The sequence below is a fragment of the Seriola aureovittata genome, chromosome 9 (assembly GCF_021018895.1).
Source record: "Seriola aureovittata isolate HTS-2021-v1 ecotype China chromosome 9, ASM2101889v1, whole genome shotgun sequence".
Lineage (NCBI taxonomy): Eukaryota > Metazoa > Chordata > Actinopteri > Carangiformes > Carangidae > Seriola > Seriola aureovittata.
In genome coordinates this window covers 9,936,641-9,959,650 of record NC_079372.1, presented here as the reverse complement: position 1 = coordinate 9,959,650, position 23,010 = coordinate 9,936,641, and the positions used below count along the sequence as shown (strand labels likewise).

The 23,010-nt window shown below is 40.4% G+C and overlaps 1 protein-coding gene across 10 annotated transcripts in view; it reads right to left on the bottom strand.

Moving 5' to 3' along the window:
* Positions 1-21,598, bottom strand: part of LOC130175466 (membrane-associated guanylate kinase, WW and PDZ domain-containing protein 1-like) — a 109,158-nt gene extending 87,560 nt beyond the window's left edge. For 5 of the 10 annotated variants that reach the window (XM_056385976.1, XM_056385975.1, XM_056385978.1 and 2 more), the window contains exon 1: positions 20,872-21,592. In XM_056385976.1, coding sequence (XP_056241951.1) covers positions 20,872-21,169 — 298 coding nt within the window. In that variant the 5' untranslated portion in view covers positions 21,170-21,592. Of the gene's footprint in view, positions 1-20,871 lie in introns of all 10 variants that reach the window. The other 5 variants (XM_056385972.1, XM_056385974.1, XM_056385973.1 and 2 more) reach the window with 2 other exon arrangements.
* Between the last annotated feature and the right edge of the window lie 1,412 nt (positions 21,599-23,010).

Here is a 23,010-nt window from a genome sequence, read left to right as displayed (position 1 = left end):
GTCAATTAAGCACATACACACCCCCTCTCCTACACACATATATACACACACACACACATATATATATACATATATATATATATATATATATATACACACACTCACACACAGCCACCACAGATATAAAGGTACTGCTTTTAGCTTGCTCTGTGCATGTTCACCACTTAACAGCGGCCGTCTTATTGCTGCCTGCCATGAGCCCTGCAATCAGAGTGGCAGGGGTGGAGAGGAAAAAACAACAATCACAGAGAGGTCCACCATAAAGCTCTGGACCGGTCCTCTGCCTTCTTCTTCTATAATTACCTCCATAACCAGCCACACCCAGCGCTGCTTTCATGGTCTTCCCAACTCTAAACCCTCTCAGAGAGCCCAGGGAGCATGGAGAAAGCAGACAGGAGCCCTGAATGAGACAACAATATCCTGCAAATCTCTTTTTCTCAATCGCTATCATGTAAGATCAACAGAAAGCGGCAAGAAAGGCATGAAAAATTAAACATTTAATCGATTAGCTGAATAGTTGGCTTTTTTTTTTTCAATGGATAAACCGATTGATTGTTACAGCTCTGATATACACAATACCAGTATATCTGCAATAAGCATATCTGTGTATCTGATTTATAAGTCTACCTCAACTGAGAATTACATATCAACAGCAACATTTGTAATACAAAAAGTTACCACATTCACAATTTTCTCCTTAAAACATTCATGCTTTCTTATTGTTTTGTCCTCTGACTGTTGGACAAGTCTCATGATAGCTCTGCTGTTGCCATGTGTGACACATTAAACACATTCCAGCATTCGTTAACACTGAAAGGATCCCGAAGGGTTGTATTAGGACTTAGTTTCATTATTGATTAATCTGTCAGTTCTTTCCTCTGTTAATATGCTTTAAAAACTCCATAAAAGATGAACTGATTATCAAAATAGTTGTTGATTAATTTCCTCTCAACTGACTCATCAGTTAATGGACTAGACGTTTTTTTTAGCTGCAGAGTGAATCATTTTGTAGACAGGATGTCGCACAGATTTTTAAAAGAGAACACCTCTTGATCAGCTGACGACGAACAAACAAGACAATCTGGTTTCAACTACTGAACATACAAAAATGTATGGATGGTTTATGTTCTGACCCACTTCTCCAGTGCTGTGCTGCTGAGTCAGGGTCAGCAGTGCATGATGGGAGAACTGGTTTGAAGGAAGAGTCACAGACAAAGACACACACACACACACACACACACACACACACACACACACACACACACACACACACACACACACACACACACACACACACACACACACACACACACACACACACACAGGCACACACACTGAGCCGAGCAGAGGCGGTATGTTCCGCTCCAGTGCGCTGCATCTGTTCATTGCTAAATATAACCAGAGGAACCGAGGCCTACCGCTCCCTCTGCTCTGTGTTACTAGCTGAGTAGGCCAAAGGATGGAGGAAGAAAAAAGGAGCCACGGAGAAGAAAGAGGAGAAAGAAAGGTTGATGTGATTGTAAAGACTTAAAGAAAAGAGTAAAAGCTTGAAGGAGAGGGTTGGGAGGAGGGTCAGTTTTGAATGATGTGGACACCATCCCACCATCCTGCCTGCACCCAAAAATATTTCAACACAGACTAAACACGGACTGCTATTCCTGTCAAATAGTGGGATACCAAACTCAACACACTCCAGATGGCAGGATCTCTATTCTTATCCACTGGGTTCATTTTTAAGAAAAGGAAAAACACTTCTTTGCGCCATGTTTCTAGAAAATGCACACAAAGCAGCTATTTTAATGTGTCCATTGTATCTTCTTTCCTCCCGTGGGCAACACGTGTAAAAACAGCGAAGCTTCGAGCAGTCTGAATCCTCCCTGTCGCTGATAGAAAGCATCAAGCTGCAGTCGGTATGTGAACATGCCATCAGTTCTAACTGGCTGATTCTGTTAAATGTCATTGCCTGCCTCGCCGTTACACACAAAGGGCCCTTCTGTCATTAAAGTCCCCTCTTTCACAGGAGCCGATGACCACAGGCAATGAGACGGAGATGAGATACACATCCCCAGTCCTTCCCTCCCTCCTTCCCTCCCTCCCTCACTCCCTCCCTCGACTGCTGCCTCAGACTGGAACACATCACACCACAGAGACGAGTGTGTCATCACCAGTCACCTAATATGATGAAACTCACAATAAAACACAAGACAAGAAATTACCACATTAGGCTTGAATTATAGTTTATAGGCATCTGGATGAAGGAGTGGAAAAGGAGAAGCCTTTCCAGTGGGTGTAATAACCACTAATTTGTACCTTGAGGTCTGTAATTGAAGGGGCTTCTTGTGCAGTTGATGTGGCACACAAACAAACCGGCAGAGCTGGTGGAGAGTAGGAGACGGGACATCCAGTGACCTATATATCTGATTTCTCTGCTAATATTAATTAACATACATATGGAACACCCACTTTCACAAAAATAGCTGCTCTAACCAAGGGGCTATCCATCAGATATACAGAGTTGTATGTGGGGAGATATCTGACAGACAGGAGGCCCCACAGGGAGATTCATTATATTAATCTGTCATGTGAATTTCCTCAGTTAGTTGCTATACCAGAATTTTGTGCTGAGAAGAAGAACTATTTCAGAAACGCCAGTCGGGCAAGTTTGTCAGAGGATTTAGCTAATATGCTAAAAATAAATAAATAAAACCTTAAACCAGAAAGTGAGGCAACATTGCAAAGAATTACAGACGGTGGGGGGATAAAAAAAAAAAAGCAAGAGCGGGGCACACGTCTCAGTCTCTATCAAAACCGTCTGAGAGCAGAGATAACACCCAGCAGACTGACAGCTGGGGATCAACAGCTGAGATAAGATTAAAGAGAGGCCTTAGATCTCAGCCGCCGGCCTTGTTGTTATGATGCTGCAAACCTTCATAGGTGACTATCAGTCCTGCCTCTTCAAACATAATAATCCTCAATGTACATACACATGTTCTGTTTCCTTTTCTTTTCTTTTTTTTAAATTGACAGAATGAGAGACAAAGAAACAGAAAAGAGCAACAGAGAAACCATGAAAGTGACATTGCAAATCATTAAGTGAAAACATTTTTAAAGTTTCAAGTAAAAAGGAGTGTTTTTTAATAAAACCTTTAAATAACACTAAAAGCAGTGAAAACTGATGTCATCTATTTCCTAAATTCCATGCCATGTACGGCCTCCAGCTGTTGGTGATGCAACACGATTGATTCGTCAGGTAAATCTACCAGGTTTCCTCATGGGTGACGACATGACAGATGGTGTGGAGAACAGGGGAGTCTGTCCATTTCTGTGAGAGCCGTGCGTAAACAGACACTTGTGCAAATGGACAAACCTCAACCTAAAAAGATAAAAATGGATCTGTAACCAACCAGAGGCACAATGATGAAGATGAAATACAAAACGATCATGACGTTTCCTGCAAAATGTTCACTGTGCCATTAAAAAGACATTTCAAGTGACACAAACCATGTCAAGTGTCTCAGCTCTCCTCCTTTTGCTCAGTGAAGAGACGAAACTAAAGCATCCATTAAACCACTGACATGGCCCGTCTCTGCCTTCAGCGGTCGAACTGTCTCAGATTAAAGGCGAATATGCGTCCGTGTGCGACGTAGGACTGCAGTCACACTTTGTGCTTCCTTTATAAACCGCTCTCAAACCATCAAATATCTGACCTTCAGGCTGTGAGAAATCGCAGATTCTCCTTCACAGCTGGATAGCACCGAACACGGAGATGATTGCGAGACATTTGAGATGGAAGTACAAAAAGGAGATAACCAACAGGTGATGGAGACACAGAAAGAGGGAAAAAGGGGGAAAGAACTGCATGTGAGGCCTTTGAAATAAATGGAGAGATGAAGCGTGGCAGGGAGCTGTGTCATTACGCTGCTGAGCAAAGTGAGTGACGATGAGGATCAGCGATTCTACAAGAAGGAAAGACATTTGAAACTTCTGTGCTTCAACCAAAATGATTTAAACTTTAGTTTCACCATTAGAAGAATTATTAAACGTAGATCTGAAAGGATTAAATTATTTATAGATTGACAGAAAATTTATCAGCAACTAAATCTTAAAAGCAGCTTTTTGAGCGTGAATATGTTAAGCTGTTTGGTTCATAAAAACTCTATTGTGTTTTAAAGTTGAAACAATTACTCGATTAATGGATTAGTTAATTGACAAAAATTAAATCAGTAACTTTTTTGACAATCAATTAAATGTTTCAGTCATTTTTTAAGCAAAAATGCCAGGCATTTTCTGAATTGTGAGAGTAGTTTGTGTTTTGGATCGATGGTCAGATAAAACAAGGAATTTTAAAGATGGCACCATGTGTTCAGCAAAATTATAGACAGTGTTTCACTATTTCTTTACATTTTAACGACCAAACATTTAATTGGGAGTACACTCGTTAGATGAGATGATAATGAGAATAACCATAATAATCATTTATTATAACCCTAGTCTGTTTGCCAATTTAGTTTGGTCCGGTTAGGCTGGTGTGAAAGCTGTCACCTGAACTCTGGTGTGGTCTAATAGATCAGATTGAGTCCACCTGAAAAGTGTGTCAGTCCGCTGAGTTGCAGTCTCAGCTGGCGGTGCTCGTAATCACTTATTTTTCATGAGCTCTTTGTGACAAAGAACATAAATAAACACAAAAGGCAGAGTAAAGAACAAAACGTCACAGTGAATAGTATCTTTTGATTTTTTTGACTTTTGATCAGAAAAAACATGCTATTTGAAGAACGTCTGGTTGGGCCCTGGGAAATCTTGATGGGCATTTTTCACCATCTTCTGATATTGTGAGGACCAAACAAATCATTAAATGATCAAAAAATGAAATGCTAAATAAAATGATTAAAAAAAAGAAAAAGAAAGAAGAAAAGAGAGAAAGAGAGAATGACACAGAAATATCTGGAGTTTTCTGATCAAAGCTGGAAGCTTGTTATCTCCGTACCTCAGTTTCCTCTTCTGCACTGAATATGAAGCACTCAGACAAAATCTTCCATTATGGCTCCTGAGGCACAAGCTGTACCTTTGAAATATGAAGAGACACTGGCAACCATTCCTGCTGACTGTTTGACGAGTATGAAGATGGACAGAAACGTGTTGACAGTTTAAAAATAGATACAATAAAATAAACAGTTGTCTGAATCAGACATGATTACATAATCACGGTTAATATTGATATGTTGAGATCACCAAAATGAGATTAGGCGCTGCTTCCCACTCGTTGCAATTCTGTGTAGTGTTTAATTGTGGTTGCTGTGAGTGCTTTAATGAGGCACTCATTCATTGTGTTTGATGTAACATAATATGTCAAGTCCTTGTCCTCTGAGCTCTCTCATAATGAGGGCCTGTTGTCACCCAGAATCGGCGATCATATATCAGGATACAAGATATCACCCAGAATTAGGATGATTTATAAAGGGATCTGATGGAGCAACATAAACAGTCATCTGGGCCTGTTTAAGGTTTTAAAATGAGGCTGATTTCTCATTTAACACATCCTCTTTTGTTCCTTCTCTGGCCCGCGTGGTATCATCACTCCATTGAAGGCTATTGTCATATGAATGCTAAAACCCGATTAGTAATTCCTTCCTTCCCACGTCCTTCATACTAATGACAAGAAATCCACAAGCGCTGGAGAGACAATAGGACTGGACAATTTCCAGTGCTTACCCAGGCACATTCAAGCCAGTGATGAGTTCAAGGTCTACGAGAAGGAAGGATGTGTATTAATTGTAGCCAAACATAGTGAAGACCTTGTGCCTTTTTAAAAGCATTTCCTGCAAGACAGCCAGTCTGAAAGGTACGATCCACATGGCAGCTTAAATCTGGTAATGGGGTTTTCTTATTTGCACATGACAATACTGACAAGCCTGTAGGGCCGGATAATACATTCATTGTTAGTCAAAGGTGAATGTTTACAGGTTATCTTGGTCTTCTGAATATCTTTTGGTTTTGGACTGTTGAGCAGACAAAACTGGCAGCATCTTTCACTATTTCTGACGTGTTTTAGACCAAATGATGAATCAACTAATCAAGAAAATTATACTAAAAATGTTTCATGAGATGCAACGCTACAATATTCATTTGGCAAAATGTATTATTTATCCAATTTATTTGTGACCAAACTATCCTGTCTCTCTCTCGCTGCTACTCTAATAAAAGCATAGAAAAGCCCCAAAAAGATTTATAAGCAGTGTGCAAACAATTAATCCGTGGTTTATTAGACACTCTTATGTAGTTGCAAATATAGATTAGAACATTTGTTTATTCATGCATTTGTCAACTACAGTAACTCTTCTTGTGAAGCATTCATACTGTATGTGTATGAATAACAGACGATATAATATTACAGTTTTAATAATATATATATATATATATATATATATATATATATATATACATAATATATATTTATGTTGTAATTTACCACTTAAGTAACCACTAACTTTTGATTATTTAACATTAAGAAGAGGAAGATTAAACTGCATGGCTAAATGCCACAAGCGGTAAGTGAGAAAATATCTTATTTCATTTTATTTAGGTGAACCAACCATTTAAAAGCTGTTCAGTCTATAAGATTGGAAATCACCAGGATTCAGTTACAAACAGATGCAGTCTTTGGAAACTTTCTTTAAAATTTAAAACTTTGTTTGCAAAGTCAAGGATGCTCCAAGCCTCTGACATTCAATATTTGAGAGTTGGCTGCCAAGAAGCATCGCAGCCATGAAGTATGGCTTCACAAATCAAAAGGCAAACAGTTACCAAACACAGTTTCCTTGAACACGCCGATGTGGAGTGTTTTCAGAGCAGTCCCTGGCTGCAAATGCATCAGAGGGTGATGACAACTTCAGGGAGGACTAAATGCTCTGAGCCAGTGTTGCATCTCTGCTGGGAATCAATCTTTCCAAAACATTTGGAGGTCATGTAAAATACACACTTTGTTGTTCATAGACTAAAAATGCCAAATCACCAATAACATTTGCTTTAGCTTTTCTCAGTGTATTAAACTGTCATCCAGTCTCCTGTTGTTTCATCCTAACAAATGACAAATGTTCATATTACAGCCAAACCACAGTCCTGCCCTTTATCTCACCCTGCCTGACCTGCTCAGCACAAAGTATTTCTCCTCTCTCTGCACTCCCCCACTACTACCACCACCACCACCACCACACCTCAACACTCGCACAGCCAGACGCTGCCAACTTCTGATCAACAGCTGCATCCCAAGGTCACTCCCTCCCTGGGACAGACAGAAGCTTGCAAACAGACCCAGACGGTAACAGAACAAATCTCAGCTGCGTTTGAGTTGGAGGATACCATGTATATGTGTTTCAGCGTTGAGGACCAGCAGAAACAGATACTTACCTTTTATCATCTTGTTGAGGAGCGTTTTAAAAATACGCCTCTGTCTCTGCTCCTCATTTTAAAAAACTTATCTGAAGACATTGCAGTTAGATTATGGCATTTGCAGTGACGGTTTACTGATTAAACAGGCTCAGCTACCATATATAACCTCACGCTGAAGCTCTATATTGAGAACAAAGACAAACATCAAAGAATAAAACATTGTTTTCCTTTCGGAGAGCTCAATGAGATTTGAGTCAGCTTCAGGTCAAGTTTACAAAAGGCAGCATAGCACAAGATAAGATGGAGAGAGAGTTACACAAGTTAAGTGTTCAAAGTAAATTTAGCTGACACCAATGGCTCAAGAAAAATGTTTCCATCATTATCTCACTTTGTCAAAGAGTCTAAATTTACTCAGTGATTCAGAGCCACAGCTGGAAGAAAAACAGCTTGTGATTTGATAGGCGGAGGCATGTGTCAGATTGTGGTAGATTTGTATGTAAAAGCCAGAGGACCGAAGGAAAATGCTGGTTTTTGAGAAGGCTCATGTAATGTGTTTACTCGCTGGTCACGACCACAGAGCCAGACATGACTTTTGTAGAGCAGGACGGCAGAGACATTAAACAAATAGGAAGAGTTTCTATATGTCTGTAAGAGGATAGGATCTGTGCAGGTTTTTAATTAGAGGAGAAATTGTGTCAATTAATATGTCAACATTAGCAATTTTGATAATCAATTAGTCTCTTAAACCTGCCATAACTGATTTGGTTGGCCACTTGGGGGCAGCAGAAAAAAGTTGTGAATAAGTTGTGAATCTCCTGTAAAAACTGACGCTGTGCGTCATCTGAACAAGCACTTTATTACAGCCTGTGTTTACGTTTTATTGTTAGGCGACCTCTAGCAGCTGTAGTAATTATGACTGGAGCAAAGGAGGAATATCAGGACGTAGTAGAAAGAGCGACAAAGTCCACATTATCTGGAGTAGCTTGGGTCAGTGACAAAACACAGGACTTTGACACGAGTGTTCACCAACTTTAACTGTAGTGGTATTTTTTGTAACCATGACAACCAAGTTCTGCTACATGAGATGTAGTAGGGGCAGGAGCGGCTCCTATATGGACACACACAACTTTAAAAATTGGTGGATTTGCTGGTGTGAATACAACAATGACATACGATCACCTTTTACGATGACACGGTGAACTTGTGTGTATCAAGTCATTTAATAAGAAAAACTGCCAAACATCAAATGGATCCTCCACCAGTTTTACATATGAAGTTGAGTTTACTTGTCATGATGAGTTCCCCTCAGTTTTTAATGCTATTGAGTTGCATTATGGGAAATGGAGGATCCAGCGTTTTTGGAGCAAAATAGAGTATAAAAGTCAGGATGTCTTGGCCCCTGCTGCTTTGATTTTGACCAGTCTTTTTTAAAATTTGTCTGACAATATTATGGAAGTGCAATGTTAAATCACAGCAATCCAGCTTCTCACATGTGAGGATAAATCATAAAATACTTAAAGAAAGTATTATCTTCTTTAAAAGATAAAGATGTTTTCAGGTTGGTGTAGGATTATTAGATTATCTGGTTAGTGTTGGAGTCTAAAAAAAAAAAAAAATCAATTAATCAAATCTGAAACAGCGACTGTAATAAAAAATTTAAAAATTTAAAAAAAGAGCTGTTACGGGTTTTAAATCTCACACTGAATTTCTGCTCTGCATGACAGTGTAGCAGTGTAGTTAAACACTAACTCCCTCACAACATAGAACAAATCCAAGACATTTGATTTCCTTACCGGTATACGTCAACATTGTTTTGGTAAGTGAGCAATTTCACTGTACGATGAGGAAAAAACAATTGTGGTGCATAGCATGTATAGAGCAAAAGCCACATCATTTCAGAGAAAAACAACTATAACACAGTGGCAGGTTGGGGATTGATCAGCCCGTAGTGCCAGTCAACAGAGAGATGTCTTATGGGTGTTATGCAGATGAGTTCCAGCTGTGCACACAGCTGTTTACATGCAACACATCAATCACGCAGTGTGAAGCTGCTAAACACGTACACTCTGAAGTGGCGTTGATTTTTCTATATTAAAGCTTTGTCAATTTTTCAAAAATAGTAGCTGCAACCTTTTCTGTCATTATTGTGGTGGTTTGATTTGTGCACCTTCAAGAAGCTGAAGGGCACTACGACTTCCCCTATGACACTAATCACCTTCATTGTTGGAATTTTTTTCTTTGCTACTGTGACTAACTTAAACCACCACAACCGGAACAGTCTTCAAGCTTCTTGACAGTAATGAGAACATCAGATGGAGGAAGCCAGTTCCTGTAAAGCTGCTTTGATTTAGATAAGACGTCCTTCCACCTGCCACAAGTTGCAGATGTATGATTGTGAATGCATGAGATACTGTGGATGCTGCGACACACACACACACACACACACACACACACACACACACACACACACACACACACACACACACACACACACAAACACCAGAGCTCATAAAGGAACCTCAGAGGCTCCTCTCCACCTGTTTGAAGTTGTCAGTCCTCTGGTGTGATTTAACTTTTTCACCTTTTCACTCTGGGAACAAGATCATGGGAAAACTAGTCAGGTTCCTCTAAAGCTCAAAGATCAAAGCCAGCTCTGTTTGCTGACTCTAGTCTCTGTGTATATGGTTGTGATTAGGTGTTACATCTCTGTGAACCGCAACAGCTGAAGGAAGATAATGATATATCAATATGACAAAAAAAAAAACACAGTCACACATAATGTTTTGTACTCACAAACACTCCAATATGTTATCTGATGAAGGCCCTGTTGCGTAGAGGAGGCTTGAAATCCTGATCAAACTGAACGTCAAATTTTACTCGCCAAGGCGCTGCAGTTTACAGAGAACAAAGTAAATAAACAGACTTTAACACCTGAAATCTCACATTCATATAACATCACTAACGCTAGCGGGTCACTTCCTTGCAACTTCAAAATAAAAACATCTCTGAATGTAAATCATGAAACTACACCAAAGTGCCGGTTAAGACCACAAGCGTCTGGCAGTTTATCAGATAACTTTGATCGAACATATAACAAGTTAAAGAAAGCTTTGGCATCCTCTGTGCTTTCTGCGCTAGAGGACGTTCAACTTTCCCAAGAAACATCCTCTGCAACACAGGAAGTGATCCATTTTAAAAGATTTGTGAGGACACAATGGTGCTATGTTTGGGGAAAACATAAGAAAGTCTACTAGAATAAACAAAGAAACGTCAGTCTGCACTGAATCTTTACATATATATATATATATATATATATATATATATATATATATACAGTATGTTCCTGGCAAAAGCTACTTCCACATTTTAATGCTGCTGAGTCAACACAGTATGCCTAAATCTGACAAAAAATAAAACTTATGTATGTAAATTATCCATCTAAATGTAAACACTGTTCTCCACAAAAATACTACAGTGATGGATACATTTTAAAATACTGCAAAAACAGTGTTTTACAATTGAGCTTTTAGAGCATAATGAAAATCAAAGCTACGGAGAGTGGACTTTAGTAGGGCTGTAATTAAGATTAATTTTCATTACTGATTATTTTAGCAATGTATCATTTCATCTGCGTAAAATTTTAAAATTGTGAGAGATGGCCATCACAGTTTTCAAAATCCCAAAGTAACATCTTCAAATTCCTTGTTTTGTCCCAGTAACAGTTTAACTTTTTTCTTGAATATTAACTCAAATTATTACATTTTACAGTATAAATAATTACATTATTGTTAAATGAACACAGTTGGAAGCAGAAATAGTTAAAACATAGTGTACTTTTTGTATTCAAATAAATAATTATGCTTTTAAATGTCTCCTCGTATCCCTTTATTAAGGAAAAACACATAATTTGATAATTTTTCATTGCAACCCTAAAGTTCTTTATGTGCTCCTAAATTTTTCATTTTAGCAAACGTGCTCCTTCGGAAAAAGTGTGTGTCAACCACTGAGGCTGCATGCCTTCTAAACCAAACACAACTGGACACATCTGGACTTTGTTTACTGGAGCAGATATGATAGCTGATTTCTCTGAGGATATTCCAGGATAGTATTTAATGTGAAAACTTCTCACATAATGAATGAATTGAAGAAATGCTGATTCCTTGCCAATTTGTTGGTTAAAGATGTATTGTATTAAGGATGAAAGTGCCCAGAATCATGTTCATTTTTCAGTCATTTTTCTCTTGTCATCTTCTTCCTCGTTGTTCTGTTGTTTCAGTCTTTGGCAGAAGCCATTTCCAAGTCTGAGCGAGTTAACCTCATACAACTTAGATCACCAACCCTTTAAGTTGCCCCACCCATGTCAGAGGATGGAACGTGGGTAAAACTAAAAAAGCAAAGTACACGTCAAATAAATATGGTTTCTTTCTTTTTTGGTAGTTCTTATCACGCTGATGTTCTATTATTTGTTCAAGTTTGGTCCTAATTAGTTATTTGATGCTATAATAATGGGGTGTGACATCAAGATTGACAGCTGTGATTGACTCAGGCTCATGTATGGGCGGGACCTCGATACGCATCTCCACTACTGCGTAGTCATCAATAGTGCAAGATGGCAGCGCCCGTATCCAGGATATTTCGGCTTCACTTTTGTACAGTGGGGGGGAAGTGGAGATGCGTCCTGCATCTCCATATACACTCACTGATATTAACTAGTAGTTGCGCTGCCAATAGAAATCCTTCACAGCATCACATCCTTCTTACAGTGCTGGTGCAGTTATCGCTGCAGCACCACAAAGGTAAAACTAAGGATAAGGTTACTCATAAACCGCATTTAGCTTTTCTCTACTTATTTGGCTTTTGTGATGCCTTAGAAATGATTACTGGCCGTCGGAAGTTGAGTTGCAGGATAACATGTTTCAGATTAAACAGCAGTGTTAACATTAGTGTCAGGATATCAGATGATATTGCATAAAGCGTTTTATACACTGGTAAACCGAGCAGGGTCGGGTCAGCCTCTCAAGAGCTTATGAGCAACCTGAATCTCTGGAGATTGACAGACTAGGAGGAGGGGAAGGATAGAGAGATCAGCAGCATGAAAAATCCTTTAAGGATCATCTGCAAACCTTCCACCTCGGCTAAACAACACACAAAGGTTCATATGATAAGAATAATGTCACAAGAGCGGCGGCATTTTATTTTACATGAGTACAGATGATTCCTTTATAGGCTAGAAATATTTTAAATCCTTCTCCAGATTGTGAAAACTATCTTGATGACAGAGGAGCTTTGGGAAAAGTAGAACGTTTCTCACACTATATGTTATTTGCATCTGACAGAAGGTGTAATTACCAAGCCAAGAACCACAACAAAACCAAAGAAGCAGGCTAAAAGTAGAACTATGATGTGTATAAAACAGAGCCTGTAATGGTGCGTAATCCCTTCCAGATGTGTGAATCTAGGAGGAGCACAGCTTAAATGTCAATTTATCTCCACTATATGAGAATCCCTTGCAGTAAGCATGTGTGTGTGCCTCTGTGTGTGTGTGTGTGTGTGTGTGTGTGTGTGTGTGTGGTTGATTGACTCAGTAGCATGTGTTAGTGTGTAGGTCACTGCACGTGCATGTTAGTGAGGCAGAGAGAGAGTGACTGAGCGAGAGAAGCGTACGATAAGCTCTTAAAGCTGTATACCAGTATTTTTTGCTTTCCTGGATCACCTGATTGAAAGCATCATATTCTTGCAGGCAGGGAGGAGACAGTCAAGAGCACAGAGAGGAGAAGAGAAAAAACAACACTGAAGCTTTCATGCTGACGAGCTGTGCTTACAGCAAGGGAACCTCACCTGTGGGAGGTGGAGCAGAAGCACCTTAGCCACAGTACTGCATATGTCGCAAAAGCTTTCAGCCATTCAGTCAACTGTGGGTTTACATTTTGATCAGCTTAAAGAGACATTCTTGCCTTGACTAACCTAATCTAAAATTTCAGCCACACTAGCAGCATGACTTCAGTCAGTCCACCACTTTGGTTCACACTGAAATAACCTGATGATGGATTGCCATGAGTTTTCTCCCAGCGACATCATCATGTCACATTTTGAATGTGTCTAATACTTTAGTTTATGACCTAATAATAGCTCTATCTTTTGTTAGTTCCTGAAATGTTGTTTTTGACCTGAACGTTGTTGTTCATGCCGCACATTTTGATTAAACTCCCTGTCACAACTCACATACTGGATACATGCATAAACAGATGCAAATACATCGAGGCAGGGAAAATTTACAGTGTACATTTCTCCCTGTTTTTGTTTGTTATTATAATTACTCATTGTAATTGACCTATTTGGGAAAACTGCTCAGACAAGCTCGGAAACCATCTGTCGACATGGAGAGCGGCAAAAGCCTTGTAATGAGTTCACTAACATTTTATTTTTCAAAAGCCTTATTTAAGAAGGAGGGGTACACAAACAGGTGATACACTGAAAATGGACAAAGAGAAGAAAAGAAACTTTGACTATAATGGCAGCCTAGCACACACCAACAGGGAACGTATGCTCCAAATAAACTTCCACAGATTATTTAAGACACGTTTAAAGCTGATCAATTAACTGTTACATCATTTTGATTTAGTGTTTTTATGGCAGAATTATCATTTAAATACAAGCAGATGCTTATCTAGATTAAATAAGAGATTTCTTTTAAATAAGAACAGTTTTGCATCTCTAGTTGTTTCTTCTTTTGTGTCTCTTGGACTTTTCAAAAGAAATGTAAACAGTCACTTCAAACTTGAAAGAGGCTCTGACACATGGGCTCCCATCCATGCGCCTCATAAGCCCATTCAGTAATCCTTCCATGTATGTATTTCATATTCATACATAATGGAGAATTGGCAATAGGACAATATTTCCATTAGGGTTAGATGATAAGTGATTGTCTTGATACAGTCCAACCCAAATATCACAATATACAATATTTATTTGTCACATGCAAAGGTAATGTACAGTAAGCAAAGTGACATGAGGGTCAGACTTGGCATTTCCATTTAACTTTTATTTCACACTTATAATGGGTTTAGATGATAACTACATCTGGTGACTAGCAACATGTTCAGGCTGCTAACAAGAACAGTGAGTTCAGTTTATCAGTTTATTCCTGGCGTCCATCACTTACACTCTGCAGTGACGTCACCATTTGAGCCGTTTTGAGCTGGAACACAACTGTAGGCAGCCAAAACATTCAGGTGTAAATATTTCTGAAATCATCCAGTTGAGTTTCACTTCAATCTCCACCACAGACAAACATACAGTACTTTAGAAACCCAGAGGGCTCTCCATGTTTGTTACCGATAGTGTAACTGACATGCGGTGGAGGAGTATCTTTTCATGAACCTACTGTACAAACATGGACTTCTTTATCAGCTGGAGCATTCCTTTCAAGCTGAGGTCATTACTGAAATTTAAGCTTCTTCTTTACATATGAGCACCGCTGAGAAATTCACAATCTGAACACACTCTGACGCTACCTGAAACACAGCTGAATTATTCTCTAAATGAAACAACATCTGGGTGTGTATGTATGGACACACAGGGTCAGACGAGACTTCCTGCTTCCCTGTGGGGTAACACCTGTTTTCTGCACTATTAAAATGATGCATGTCTCCATCCAGCTTTCAGTGAAACACACACACACACACACACACACACACACACACACACACACACACACACACACACACACACACACACACACACACACACACACACACACACACACACACACACACGCACACACACTAAACTTCCAGTTCATATTAACTTAGACAAACACCTGGGAGTTACTTGAAGTCCTCCCAGATCATATTCTTCATTAATTTATAATTTTGTCTTCCTGATTGTTCAGACTCTAAATCTACTGTGTCATTCTCGCTCTCCTGTCCTGGGAGAGGGATCCCTCCTTTTTCCTTGTCATACTGCTGTACAGATTATGAAGCCCCTTGAGGCAAATTTGTGATTTTTGATATCTGATATCTGGCTATATAAATAAAATTTGACTTGGCCTTAAAAAGGACTTTACTCAGCTAAAATTCAGTCTATACCTGGCAAAATGTTTGATTTAAATCAGGAACTATGTGATTAAAGTAAATAAACATTTGGTTTGATGCCCAGTCTAAACACACTATTATAAAAATTTGTAAAAATGCATATTGTAAGACACTGCACAAAAAAAAAATACACGGCTACAGCTAAGTAAATGGAAAATACAAGAATGAGTTCCTCTGCCTGTCTGTGTTTCATTCCAGCCTCATTGTTACAACACCTGAGGCAAAGCGTTTGAATTACACAGCCGTTTGTTCAAGCTTAAATGACACAAGCTGCTTTTGTGTGGGGGTACTGCCTCTGCACTGGTATGCTGCCATTGTTAGCAGCGATAGGGAGTCACTTCATAAAGGCACTAAAAGCGTCTAAATAGCCGTATTCACATTTACCCATGTGAATATGGCTATTTAAACATTTTCTTATAACGTCAATCTCTCGGTCAGTGAGACAGTTTGAGCGCAAGAAAGGGTGAAAGAGGGAAAGATAACAACACACGAAACGTCTGAGAGGCCTCAGAGCTGGCTAAAAGACAGTGCACATAAAGCAACAGTGGTTGAGGCTGGAAAAGGAAAAGCAGAGGGTACAGAGAGGAGGAGGAGAGATAGCCGCAGGATTCATGTCACAAGCCTATGACAAACCTTCCAGGGATATACTCATGCAGGCGGATACACTTAATCAAGACTGACAAAGTCCTCATACTTAAGAAAGTGTAAGGGACTTGCATTCTGGGACAAGCACATCACCAAAGAGATGTGTGTCTGCAAAGCCCTCACATCCTCTGGATGAGTGTAAGCCTTCTTAACCACACACAAAAGTCACAGACATAATTTCAGTGACACAAATTAGTGCAATCTTTACATAACAGATTCAGTTTTAAGATGCACAAAAATCAAAGAGCCCGAAATGAAAAGTTTGACTGAAATTGAAATTGACTTTTGCTTAGAAATCGCTACATACATCATCAGGGTTTTTGCACTTACATGGTCAAAAAAAACAAGACATTTTGAATTTTTTTAATTCTTCTGCAGCTTCCTACTGGACATTTGTGTTGTCCACAGAGTGGAATACAAACTTAACAGCACAATGGGCGGGTCCTAGCAGACATTAGGAGTACAGGGCTACGACATGCTCCACATAAATGATAGAGCACCACAGTAGGTGACACTACATCGGCAACTCTAAAATATCGGTCAGCTGTTTCCATGGGAAATGCACACCCAGATGCTCAAAGCTTGGACTGTTTCCACAAATATTTCCAAAAAGAGGTTTGAAAAATGGAAAAATATCAGTTCAGCGTCAAAGAACAGAAAAATGTTTGTCTTAATTTCCCTTTTTCCTTGTGTACAGGATAACAGGAAACAGTTCAGTACCACGTTGATTTGCTTTTTGCCTTGCTGCCTATTCTAAAGCCACAGTGTAGCGTAAGCAATAGTGACCCTTGAAGTTGGTACACTCTCTGTGAGTTTGGTTCAAGAACACTTAAGCAGGACAGATGCTTACTATCCTGAAGGTTTGAATGATTAAACAGATGGTCTTCCATTTCACTATACCACCCTGTCTCCAAGGATTGAGCAAGGGTGACAGGAGAAAGGAGAACTCTGGGCATAAAAGTCTGACTGCTTCATCGGGCCAATTGTCCCGGAGCTCAGACTGACACGTGGCCAAACCCAGCCATGATCAGAGCATCATAAACCTTCAGACCATTTAGGCGCTGGAGGGGTTTGTGAGTCACTTAAAAAGATAAAAAACTCAAGTAGAAAGAAGAATGTCCAAGTTGTAAAACAAAGCAACTAAAACAGCATTATTCTCACCTGTATTGATTTCCTATCATCAGTGTACAGAATATTTCGGCCTCAAAAGCATATACCGTCTACTCGTTACAACTGTCAGTCTAATAACATTATATAACCTTCTGCACAACCTTTGCACCTTCACGGACACACCACTGTTATCAGGTGCTCAATAAATACAGAAAGGACAAGAGAATGACGACAAAACCTTTCAACTCGGGGCTGGGTTCAGCTGCTGTGAAAATATAAGTGCTACACAGGTGGATCAAAGTTTTAATAAGTCTGAAAGTGTGACCTCTGTGTACTTTGACCTCAACATCATGCCATACTATAAATCTAGTCATCATTCACCTGGGCCTCTGTAAACAAAGTCTGATTGTTGTTATATATATATATATGAAGTAACCACAGCCCATTGGAAAAAGGAAAATATGTTGCACAGTCACTGAGCGTATTTGTCTTTAATGTGTGCTTTGTGAGTATGTATCAGCCAGAGCTTTTCTAACTGTTAATGGGGGTTACTGTGGGAGAGACATTAAGCAAAGACGTTACATGAGGTCAAAAGGAAAGGTGCATGCCATTGTTCTAAAAACAACAGGAAGTCAGTTATTGTAATTTTGCCCCCTTACCGACACGTTTATTCCGCAGTTGAAGTTGCATGTGACTCCACTGTACTGCATGTGACACACATACAGTAACTCCTGGAGGCAAGTAAAGTACTTTAAAAACCCTTCATGCCCCACTCTGAATCAAAATTCATCCGCTACTACGTCTCAGACTCAGTCAAATCTGAACAGAAGGACATGGCAAATGGACTGAACTTTTCTAGTCTTATAAACCACTCAAAACACTTTGCAATACTTGCCACATTCACCCATTCACACATCACATCCATACACACTGATGATGATACACTGATGGAACAGCCATCAAAGGCAATTTGAGGTTCAGTATCTTGCCCATTGACACTTTGACACCAGGTATCGAACCACCGACTTTCTGATTAGTGCCAACAGGAACTGCTAATAGCTAATTCAGCATACTTTTAACGGTGCACTATACACACTAGGTCTATGAGATTAAAAGACAAACACGTACAGTCATAAATCTACCATAGAAACATTTCAATCATGCATTTGTTGTATAAATAAGAAGCTCTCTCACATCGCTTTCATTCCATCCCAATCTGAAGTGTTTACAGAGATTAATAAAAAGTCCTGAGTCAAAACCACAGGAGTGTAATATTCCACCTTCTCCACAGGAATGCTCAGAACCTCAGGTGGCTTTTCTTTCTGCATTCCTCAGTGGGAGAAACACACCTGTGGGCGCTGTAGTACACCACAGCAGAGGCCCAGCTACCTGCACACACTGATAGGGTTTCCACGTGCAGTGCAGAGGTGATGTGGGCTCCTGTAATAAGAGCCCCAGCTCTCTACAGAGAAGAGAGATCCAATCTATCCCGCCAGCCTGTCATCTGGTCTGGGACAGCTTGGATCGCCGTCCCAGGCCGGCTCTGCATGGGAGCCCAGCAGCACAATGGAGGTCTTGTGAGCTGCTCAGATAGTTGAAGAATATCCTTCTCTTTTAATTAAAAACGAGGACAATCTGCTGACTCAAGCTAGAAACTAATGACAAAGCCATGAAGACGGCTCAGGATATCTTTAATGCATACGGTCAGAGGGTTGCAGCAGGGTTTAAAAGTACAAACTGTTTCCATAGGAGTTCAGAATAATTACAAAACTGTGGACATTAAAGATGTCCCATGGTGCAAGCTTGGTCTGATTATGTCTAACAAACGGCTGTTCTGCAAACAGAAAGCAGCATTAGTGCTGAGCTCTTGTCCCAGGGGTCGAGACTTCAGCTTCAGAGGTCAAGCGTCGATTGTGCAGCCACTAATGGACGAACAGTACACTAGAAAGGCCGTGATGCTACACTGAAACTAAACCGTGTGTTATATAACGCTGTTAATGATTTTCCCCTGAGAAGAGGCAAGCCTTGTCAAATGTTGTGTAAGTGTGTGAGTGAGGGAATGAAACAGACACGTGACGTGAAACATACAAACGTCTGACTAAAAATTCAAATTCAACAGTATACATGCAATATTCACACCGGCATCACAGAACATCCAGATTTGGCCGGCATGGCAAACAACAAAAGCCACGCACAGTACACCGGAGACGGAAAGAGAGGAAAGTTTGAGTCTGCGGCTGTGTCCTGCTCCCTCTGGCTCTCTCTCAGACAGATGCAGACGCAGCAGACCGTGGGCAATGGGTCAAGCTCATCTAACACACAGGGAGCACTTCCAGAAATAACCCCATCTGCCCATGAGTGGCGTCTCGCTCGCTCAAACAATGGCCTCTCCTTCGGTTTACATAAACACTACATTAATTTACAGAGAGAAGTAGGGCTGGAACGATTAGCTGAGTGATCAATTTTCTTTTACAACACCTGTTGTTTTCTCAAGCAAAAAATTGTTTTGTCTTATGTAACAGTAAACTGGGTTAACGGGTAAACGGGTTTTTGGCTGTTGGTGGCAAAAACAGGACGTCCGAGGACATCCCTTTGGATTCTGACAAATTGAGATTTGGCATTTATTCATCTTTTTTTTTGACATTTCATAAACCAAACAATTTCTCCATAAAGTGAAAAAATTCTCAACAGATTAACTGACGATGAAAATTAAAGTTACTAAAAAAGAAGCACTGTGAGAATTTATGGGAGACCCTCAGCAGCGAAAATACCAACCCACATAAAGTGACACAGGCCTTCAAACCTTAGGCTGAGAGAGTATGAATCAAAAGTGAGGATGTAATTACGATTATTTCCATTATCAGTTAATCTGCTGATTGTTTTCTCGATTCATTGATAACTCCATAAAATAGACTGAAAATAAAGAGCAATATCCACCCCACTTCCTCAGAGTCCAAGGTGCTTTATTTGTCTTGTTTTGTCTGACCAACAGCGTAAAACCCAAAGATATTCAGTTTACTATGAAATAAAACAGAATTTTATGGGGCATTTTTGCTTGGAGAATTACTTAAACACTTAATTGATTATTTTTCTGACAGCTTGATAACTAATCATTGCAGCTCTAATCAAAAGTTTGGGCTTTTGCTTCATTCACATGTCAGATAAGGAGCATGGCAGTAGACGCTGTGTGCTATAGATGAAGCTCTGGAGCAGCACTCACTGTAAGTGGCCTAATCTGTGACCCTGTAGGTCCGACCCAGAGTGGCTTTAGCCATGTTAGACAAATGAGGGCAGGAGAACTGTCAGGGCAGCTTCATGTCAAAGCCTGTGAAAACTCCAGGCTGCTGTGGGGAGAATCTGAGCAGCAGCAGCAGCAGCAGCAGCAGCAGCATTGCCCCGCTGCCCTACTTCACACAAATCACACAAATTGTTATGTGCTTATAATGCTGTGCCACATGGCAATTATGAAACATCTTCCACTGGGATTTCTAAACTCTTTTGTGTTTGTTTGTTAATATCCCACTTACACTTTCTTTCTTTCTTTCTGCCACACACACACACACACACACACACACACACACACACACACACACATGCTGGTGACATTATTTGGGGGCCTGAGTCATGATTCTCTTACCTTGACGCACAGTTTTCAACCTGACAGGACCTTTGCAGCACTTCATCAAAGTTAAAATATCATAAAGGGGTAATCCAGACACAGACAGCCCCTCAACCTCCAGGAGCAGCTCCCCCTCGCAGAGTTTACCGTCCTGGTAAACCACAGCATCCTCTCTAAGTTGCCCAATGTATGGAAACTCTCCATTCTCCGCTCCGCCGCGCAGCTCCACATTCAGCTCCCCACACGCGTCCCGGACAACCGCGCTCTCGTTCACTTTGGTAATCCAGTGGTTCTTCTTCTGAATGACTTTTGACATGATGACTCAGGTCCAACCAAACCCGTTAGTTCCGCGGAATGGTGTCAAAATCAGCCGATGCCATAGCACAGAGGTAGTCCCCACAGTAAGTCAGTAAACTTCAGGGTGTCTCTCTAAGTTGGAACATTTTCATCCTCCTCCTGAACCAAGGCATGCTGCTCCCTCCGCGTGCAAATATCCCGGTGGATCAAAATGCAGGTTGTTGTTGTTTCTGATGTTGTTTCCGCATCTTCAACAACAACACACGCGCTGACTCCTCGCTGTGGGATCTAATCCGCTCTCTGATTGCCCGCTTTACATTCAAACACCCTTCTCCTCATTAATCTTCTAGTTGTGCTTCATCTTCTGTCGATGGTTCCTCCCCAACTCTGTTTTTTTTTAACTTTCCAGGACACGAAAAGTGTTACCGTTCACGTAGCCCGTGAGCAGGTTGGGCTGTTCACACACGGCCAGCGGCTCCTTTAAGCAGGTAACGCGACAAGTTCATCCTATTTGCTCCTGCGCTCGGGATGGAGAAATAGTGGGAGGGGGGCGCATGCGTCCAGCTGCTACTCCACGAGGGAGAATCCTACCCTTGCCCACACCTACCGGGTCCTAAGGCTCCTCCCCACCCGCCGGCCTGCACGCGTTTCCAAACGGATTACAGCGGTCTCTGCGTTTAATCCCCCAGGAGCCGCAGCCAGTAGCAATTCTTTATTCATAAATAATAAAAACACACCGCAGGGACCCGGTTTTTTCTTAGAGCTGCAGGTTTATTAAGGTTGTTGGCCCAGACTCCAAACAGCGGGTGACTCCTGAGGAGCGCTTAACTGATTAGTTAATTGTATTCAGTCACACTTTATTTGTGTTTTTACAGGATATAAACACACATTATACAATCCCTAGCACAGACTAAAGAAAAACTTAACTTCACTGTTTGCAGTGGGACAGAACAGCCGCCGGGTTGGTCTGACCCACGTGCTGAGTTGTTCATTTGACCCAACCATGCTGAGTTAGATATTAACCATATGCTGGGTTATTTCCTGTCTCATTGCCTTGATACTTGTATATTTAATAATAACAGTAGCCTATGATATATACCAATTATTAAATGTACGTTTCGCAATTTTCCTGCCAAAACAAGTTATTATGCATGAACACAAATGTAGATAATATACAGTACAACACACTGCATGCTAGAGAAACTCCCAGGTGGGGAGGCACTGCTTAGTGTAAATAGTAGCTTGGACTGAAAATTGTATCATTTTTAATATTAATATATTATTGATGTAATTGACATTAAAACACACAAGCCCAAGCTCCCACACAGCTATGTTGCACACACCTGATTTTACAGGCATAGTGTTTAGTGAATACATGATATTGTTTGGAAGCTCATATTAATAAATACACCATATTACTATGGTGAACATCCGTGGTGCTAATTAGAGGGGCTGTAGATAAAACACCAGACCGATTTAGCCATCAGCAACTTCAGTCATGCCCCTGTGTTTAAGAGCATTAGGCAGTGTTGTCATAAAAATCAGCCCCATATGAAATAGCTGGCAACTGAACTATCTCTGAAGGTAATTTAGGGCCAGAATGTTTGAAAGCAAAACATAAACTGAATGAAAAGCAAAACAAAACTCCTGAGTGGTGGGTCTGAAGACTTATCCCCCTCTATTGTAGATGGATGTGGGAAGCAGAGTTAATACGACCTTCAGTGCTCTCTCACCTTTAACAACTACACAACTTGAGCATAATACATAGTGTTGCATTAACATTTAGATAGTACGCTCTATATGACAAATTATTCCTGGTGTTGATTGGTGCCTATAAGTGTATTTACTGTATAGTCTACA